Consider the following 6,725-nt stretch of genomic DNA (forward strand, 5'->3'; position numbering starts at 1 on the left):
GTTAATAATAACGAATAAACGAAAATACTGTAGATAAGAGAATAACACATTTGAAAAAGAAAACAACCAATTACATATTCTCTCTAGAAAAATGTAAATGTTTTCAACGAATATTTTCTCGACGAGAAGGAAGTCAAATCAAAATTCACTAAAAACCTCACACACGATAATTACTTGTTGTGGGTAAGCGCGTGGAGATTTGTGAAAGGCCTGAGTGCAATCCGCGAAAGAGCACGTCGCCTATTTTGCGCATCTTTGTAATCCGACGGAGGTCACCTTCTTGATGAAGTGGTTATGAATAGATCCTTCTCTCCCGACCACTCTCATCCTTTTCAGCAAAACAAAATTTGATCAGCGTGTCCTCTTCTTCTATAAATCTAAAAGGAAAGGGAAAGTGTGAAACAACAATGGGTACTAGCAAATACATGGAGAGAAAACTAGCTGTCGGAGAAATCATGGAAAAACGTTGATGAGGATCAAAAGTGACAGATTGATATGAGGAGTCAAGCAGTGCGCATACATGTTTCCGGTGTCGAAGTACTACAAGCAAGCTACCCAATTCGGAAGTGAAGAAACTACTCGGCATCCGGGCGTGTGCCCCTTTTTCGCAAACAACGACAATCTCAATAAAATTGCTCATTTGATTGTTGCTTCTACGAGGGGCGGGATTCCTGAAATTGTTTGGTTGGTTTTGCTTCTTTTAATTTTGGACTTTTGGAAAAAAAATAGGGAAATGGTTTCGAGAAAAATTTAATTTCGTTTCGACAGCTCGCTGAATCTTCTGACGAAATTCTTGGGAATCGGAAGCTGCAATGAATCATCAAGAGAGGTATCACTCCCATTTCAAGTTTGTACTTTTCTTTTTGCCCATCTCAAAGTTTGCTAGTTTTCTTAGTTTCCTTTCTCGCTCGAAAAACAGAAAGCCAATTTCTGTTTTTCACTTGAAGTACCACCAAAAGTTAAACAAATTGCCGAGGACAGAAGAAACTAATAAAGTGAAGAGACCACCCGGACCGGGACCACAGAATGCCCAGGAGACAAGACAAAAGAGTAGACAAATTGGACAAGCAATCGACGGAGACTTAATGCAGTTAGCATAAGGCTCTGAAGAAGAAGAAGAACAAGTAAAAGAAGAAGGAAGAGTGGGAAGTGAGCATCTTCTGGATTGACAACCCCAGGAATAAACAATCTGCGTGGAGACACGAAACATCTCGAACGGATGTTCCCATCTCAGACTTATTAAAATTCGGGAAAGTGGTAAGGCTGGTTTTGTTGGATGAGATGAATAGAGATGGTTGTTTAAAATTTCTAATCAAGTCCGTTAGTTTGAGAAGATGAGAAGATACATACGGTAAAACCTATAACAGAAGAACATTTCAAAAGAAGCTGAAAAAAGAGTTTTGGGTGAAAGTATTGACTTTAAGCTGTTATTCGAGTTTCAAATTGCAGTACAAGGCAGCATGCTATCTGGATATAGATAAATAAACTTAAATTAAGAATGAACAACTGCGTAACCCGGTTGGTAAGTAATGAAAGTTTGCGGAAAATCTTCAATAACCACTAATTGAGAAAAAAAACCTAAAAACATGAATAATCGCATTGTCCTGTAAAGTAAGACCTTGAAGAAAAACGGTCCGAGGTTGTACGACAATCCATCTTAAATGTGCCAACTAACCGTTTTTTCTTTTGTTTGCCTCACACGGAACGCATGCGCGAAGGAACAATTCATTCCGTCAATGACAAGTGGTAAGAAAGAAATAAAGAACGATTTATGTGATGGGTTAGGGTAAAAGGAAATTGAAATAGAAAGAAAAAAAGGTGATGAGAATGAGATGAAAAACTGCGAAACGGAAATATATTTTTTTTTAGTACTATAAATTTGAAGACAGTATAAAACGAGTTTCTCGCTGTTTCATATGTTTCAAAATGAGCATTTTCCGTCAAGAGACAGACGTCGCGGCAAAATCAAAGAAATGCAAAAAGGGTTGCATGTGTCGCGTTGGATTATAAAGATAAATGTCACTGGCAGTTCAAAGCTAACACCAAGAAAATTCAAAACATCAAACAGCTTCTTGATTTCAGTGTGATGCGCAGCATTGTGCAGGAACACATGTTGATACACTCGGAACCACTTGTAAACAAGCAGACGGTTACCCATCGTTGTCCACCCACCCACTTCTCATTCTATTATACACGCATCATCATTATGAGTGTTCTTCTGCTAGTTGTAGAGAGTATGCTCCTTTGCATGTTGAGGAACAAAGATGTTGAAGAGGGTGATTTGAAAAACTAGTTTTTCTCAAAGAAAAAATTTCTGGGGTTTTTGGATTTTCAAAACTTAATCAGATATTTCAGGTTATCGTTTTTTGAATACACTTCCCATCCTGATTGCATTCTAATCTAGATGTCCGAAGCCGACCTATATGCACACCTAAAAATAAACACAATAGGGAAGCGGATGATGTGTTTGTGTGTTCATCTGCACCGTAACCATCATCATGTCCTCCGCACTAAAAATCCCCCATCCGCTTTCTCATTTCTTCCCTTCTGTCCGGTTTATTATTACGACCTAATGATGAAATTTTGTGCGCTAATATCATAAAATCCACAACACAGTGAGTCCCGATATTTTCTTATACGGAAGTGCTCCCTTTGATAGACTTCTACTTTAATATTAGAGATCAGAAATTTTGAAGAATCGAGTGTTTTGAGTTATCAAGTTTCCTGTATTTTACAGAAGATGTCTTACAATCACCACAACCAATCTCAGGGCTACGTCCCTTCCTATAACTCTCAGAACACCGGTGCTGCATATATGGCTAGAAGAGGTTGGGGCAATGAGAGTGACAGAAATACAACTATTTCTTTCTCGTCAAAAAGCAGGTAAATTGGGAAATTTGTTATATTGTAAGAAAAGATTTTTTTAGTTCTAAAAGGATATACATAACTTTGTTTGTCATGCTGGTACTATTATTGATAGCTGCAATTGTGATCATCATCTTATTTGCGTCTGGAGGTAAGCTTAAAATTATTTTTCTGTCGAAAATCAGTTTAATCGTTGATAGGTTTCTGTATCAGACCTGGATTACTTTTTATGATGCGAACTGGTCCCAAGGTTAAAAAATTCATTTTTATCAGTTTGAATTTTAAAATATTTTTTGAAAATGAAAAATAAAACCATATTTCTATTATTTTGTTTTCAGTCTTCCACGGCGCTGATCCACTTCAAAACCCCACAAGCTCACCAATTCTCAACCCGACATTCCGGCCTCCAATCAACAACATTCCCACTTTCTCACCTATATTTTCCCAAGTATCTTATTCTATTTTTTAAACATTTTCTTTAAATAACTATTCCAGAATCAATCCTATACCGGATCATTTTTAATTCAACGAGAAGCCAGTGATGTCTACAATTTTAAAAACACCAATCAATATTTTAACGCTTTCAACATTATGCAAAATGCTGTGAGCGCTCTTTTGTAAAGAAAAACGGTTGTGACTCATTAGGTTTTTTATAGCTCGACAACATTTTTGTGACTTCCACTCTTCGGCCATATGCTGCACAGGCAAGACTAATCGATTTGCGAAACAGGTGAGCAAACTGTTCGTGTTTTTTATTTCATAAAAAAAAAAATAATTTTCCTTGCAGAGGGAATGATCTGGCTGTGTTGTTTGAAGTGCATATGCTTGGTGGAGGTAATGTGGATCAGAATACAGTAGCTGATGTCGTGAGGTAGCTTTTGAATGTGTAGATATAAATGATATTAATAATGAATTCAGAAACAACTTGGGAACACTAAGAAACCAACTCGGCGGCAATGCACAAATTGATTTCAATTCAGTATCTGTGGTTCGGTTGTTCACTTTCTAGAAGAAAAATTCGTCAAATCAAAAAAAAAAGACGGGTTGTGTTCCAGAAAAAAAATACATTGAAATAATTTTTTTATTGGTTTACAAATAAATTATTAAAAACTTTGATATTTGAAGGCTGTTATTTTGTAATCTGTAATAGAATGAGAGAATTGATTCTAGCGTTTTTACTCTGAACTTACATAGTAGTATGTTCCGGCCATTGGATTACCCAACTGTTTTCCTGTTTCTGTTCCTAGAAACTCTGTAAACGTAGTGTAATTTGCATGTAAATCATTCCAAGTTTGTGGGTGTCGTTTTGTAATTCGGAACTTTGTTTTAAACACGAGGACGATGTATAACCGGCGGACTGAAAATGTGAAATAAACTTTTCTTGCTGGATATCACAGATTTTACTTTGTCTGCTAGAAGTTTGATCTGATTGAATGGTCAGGACTCGATTCATGTTTCTGAAGAATACCCCTTCATCCCAAACTGGAACGGACAAATCGATTTCCCTGGATAATGAAGATGGTCTATTGTAGTAGAGGTTCATAGATTCAGGATTTCCGTGAGGATCTTAAATTTTGAAAAAAAACAAGGATAATGGGAAGGGACTTCTAAAACTCACTGAACAAAACCAATACATGGAAGAAAAAGTTAGGCATTGGCTCATGGAAAAGGAAAACCTAAAAATTCAAGACTTTGTTAGTTCAACAAAAATTATTACCTTCTTCAAGTAGACAGGTTCCCTAAATCTATAAGGCAACATTGCAAAATGGTCGCCAGTTCTGATTTCTGGGGTGTTTGATTTGCTTTTGGTGGGGATGTATTCGTTGAGAACAACCTGGAGAAATTATTAGTGATTTGAAGTCATAAATTGCCTCACATAATCAATCCCTCCACTAGGAGCGATGGGAACAATTGATGGAGATAATTGTGTCACATAGAATATTGGCATAGACAAGTTTGATGACATTTTGTTGATTCCAACCTTAGTTTCATAGAAAACTGAAATTATTTAATTATGAAAAGAAAATCTTTTATTTTAAGTTACCATTTTCAAAAGAATCCAAGGTGCTCGTCTTACAACACAAGTGCATATTGTATGTCGTAAGCATCTGGTGGTTCACAGCTTGCTCACAGGTGTACATCTCTGGACATGCTTTGTCTTCAGATGGATCACAAAGGAGAACCGATGGTAGATCATAAGAAGAAGCTCCGTAAGGGCATACTAGAAGCTCAGGAAAAACATAAAATCATTGCAATTAATTAGTCTCACTTGGTTTCACTTGTTCTGGAATACCAGGTGGATTGCTCAAATCCTGTGGTACATCTGCACAACATCTATGATCGTTTGTGACTTTTGAAAAAACACAGCTTGGATTACGGCCAGTACACTCTATGGGATCGTGTGGTGTACATTTTACACCTACAATTATTTACGAAATTCGTAATTACGCAAATTGAAATTACCGTCATTCATGACTTCACTGCACATTGAATACTGAGCAAGAACGTTTTGATCATGGGTTTGCCAAGGAAACGGGCAAACTAAAAAAGAATTGTATAGAACAAAAGTACATTGGAAGAAATAACTCACTATCTTCAGTATCCTCTTCACCGTCTTCTTCTTCTTCTTCTTCAACTTGTTTGACTTTCGATGGTTTTTCCTTACAAAATACTACAAAAACAATGAACCAAACCACAACAAGAACAGATCGCCGCATGATTTTCAAATTTCTATTTGAGTAGAATATGGATAGCTCAATATGGTCATTCACACTTTCACCTCCGAGCTCCGTGCCGAGTGTTTGACTTTTGGCTGATAACTGGATGACCAACACCTCGACATAATAATCGCGAAGAAGGGTTTGGCCAACATCTTTTTGCGCGGTCACGAAGTGCGAGAGTAGGGCCCGAGATAATTCTCTCCTCAAACCAATTTTGGAACTTTCTTTTCTTCGGCCAGCGGTTTGAATTTGAGTGGTGGTGTTGATCAAACTTCACACATGTTTTGGATTCCCATATCAACATTAATTTTTATACGATTATGTGTATCTCAGCCGTCAATCCCTCCACCAGAACGACCAGGTGAGTAGAACCATGTAAATTTTATTTTTGAAAAAAAAACAAAGCGTTGCAGAATGCAGTGAAAGTTGGCAATCACCAGATTTGACCTACGTTCCATCCATCAACCAGTGTTCCGATTACACCTCCGGTTTGTGACATGACGAACATTTTGGGAGTAGAATAGTTTTAGTTTCATTGGGGTGCAAAGCTCTCAGCGGTGCTAAACCCACAATTCGCGGGTAAAAGAATTTAGGTTTTCAGATATTTTGAACTCCCGCATTGAGGATTTTGTACCAGCTAATTTTTTGTACTTCAATGACTCCTCAATTTAATAACCTCTGAACTATTTTCCTTGTAAAATTCAAAATTCATTCTATCACCAAATCGAAAATTTAGGAGCCGGAGTAATGTGTCAACCAAATAACCCTTTCACTTGCACTGGACGGAACCCATTTTGTGCAACCGCTGGAGACAAGGCATTCAAATGTTGCAGTGATATTATCCAGGACTCTACGGAACTTTCTAGATTAAACGCGTCGCAAATAAAACCAAGTAGGTATATCTTACAGGGTACTTCAAAACCTTGCAACGTCAGATTTCAATTAAATTTCAGTATAGGCTAAGAATATCAAATCTAGACACTTCTGAAATTTTTAGAAACCACTCGACAGTTTCAGCCGAGTTATATCAGTTAATATCAGTGAAAAAACAACGATTTTCAAGGACGATTTCTCCATACTTGTAATCCGGGCCTTTGCCGAGCCTTCGCGGGCCCCTGCCATTGTATGATAGAGCTCCAC

The 6,725-nt window shown here is 37.3% G+C and overlaps 3 protein-coding genes across 3 annotated transcripts in view; 2 read left to right on the top strand and 1 right to left on the bottom strand.

Annotated features, from left to right (window-relative positions):
* Positions 1-2,740: 2,740 nt before the first annotated feature.
* Positions 2,741-3,874, top strand: CBG10868 (the record flags this gene model as incomplete). Its single annotated transcript, XM_045239870.1, has 7 exons — positions 2,741-2,883; positions 2,928-3,016; positions 3,204-3,313; positions 3,361-3,468; positions 3,522-3,595; positions 3,653-3,736; positions 3,784-3,874. 7 exons carry the CDS (start codon positions 2,741-2,743, stop codon positions 3,872-3,874), a joined length of 699 nt encoding a protein of 232 aa, XP_045094388.1.
* A 120-nt stretch (positions 3,875-3,994) lies between these two features.
* CBG10869 lies at positions 3,995-5,582 on the bottom strand (the record flags this gene model as incomplete). Its single annotated transcript, XM_045239871.1, has 10 exons — positions 3,995-4,006; positions 4,056-4,222; positions 4,270-4,431; positions 4,484-4,541; positions 4,583-4,699; positions 4,742-4,863; positions 4,910-5,086; positions 5,135-5,284; positions 5,329-5,406; positions 5,456-5,582. 10 exons carry the CDS (start codon positions 5,580-5,582, stop codon positions 3,995-3,997), a joined length of 1,170 nt encoding a protein of 389 aa, XP_045094389.1.
* A 282-nt stretch (positions 5,583-5,864) lies between these two features.
* CBG10870 overlaps positions 5,865-6,725 on the top strand; it is a gene marked incomplete at both ends in the record, with an annotated part of 3,297 nt that continues 2,436 nt past the window's right edge. Inside the window, 3 exons of the mRNA XM_002644879.1 lie at positions 5,865-5,946; positions 5,999-6,073; positions 6,322-6,477. Coding sequence (XP_002644925.1) covers positions 5,865-5,946; positions 5,999-6,073; positions 6,322-6,477 — 313 coding nt within the window. The remainder of the gene's footprint in view (positions 5,947-5,998; positions 6,074-6,321; positions 6,478-6,725) is intronic.

The sequence above is a fragment of the Caenorhabditis briggsae genome (assembly GCF_000004555.2).
Source record: "Caenorhabditis briggsae complete genome, chrX, whole genome shotgun sequence".
Taxonomy (NCBI): Eukaryota; Metazoa; Nematoda; class Chromadorea; order Rhabditida; family Rhabditidae; genus Caenorhabditis; species Caenorhabditis briggsae.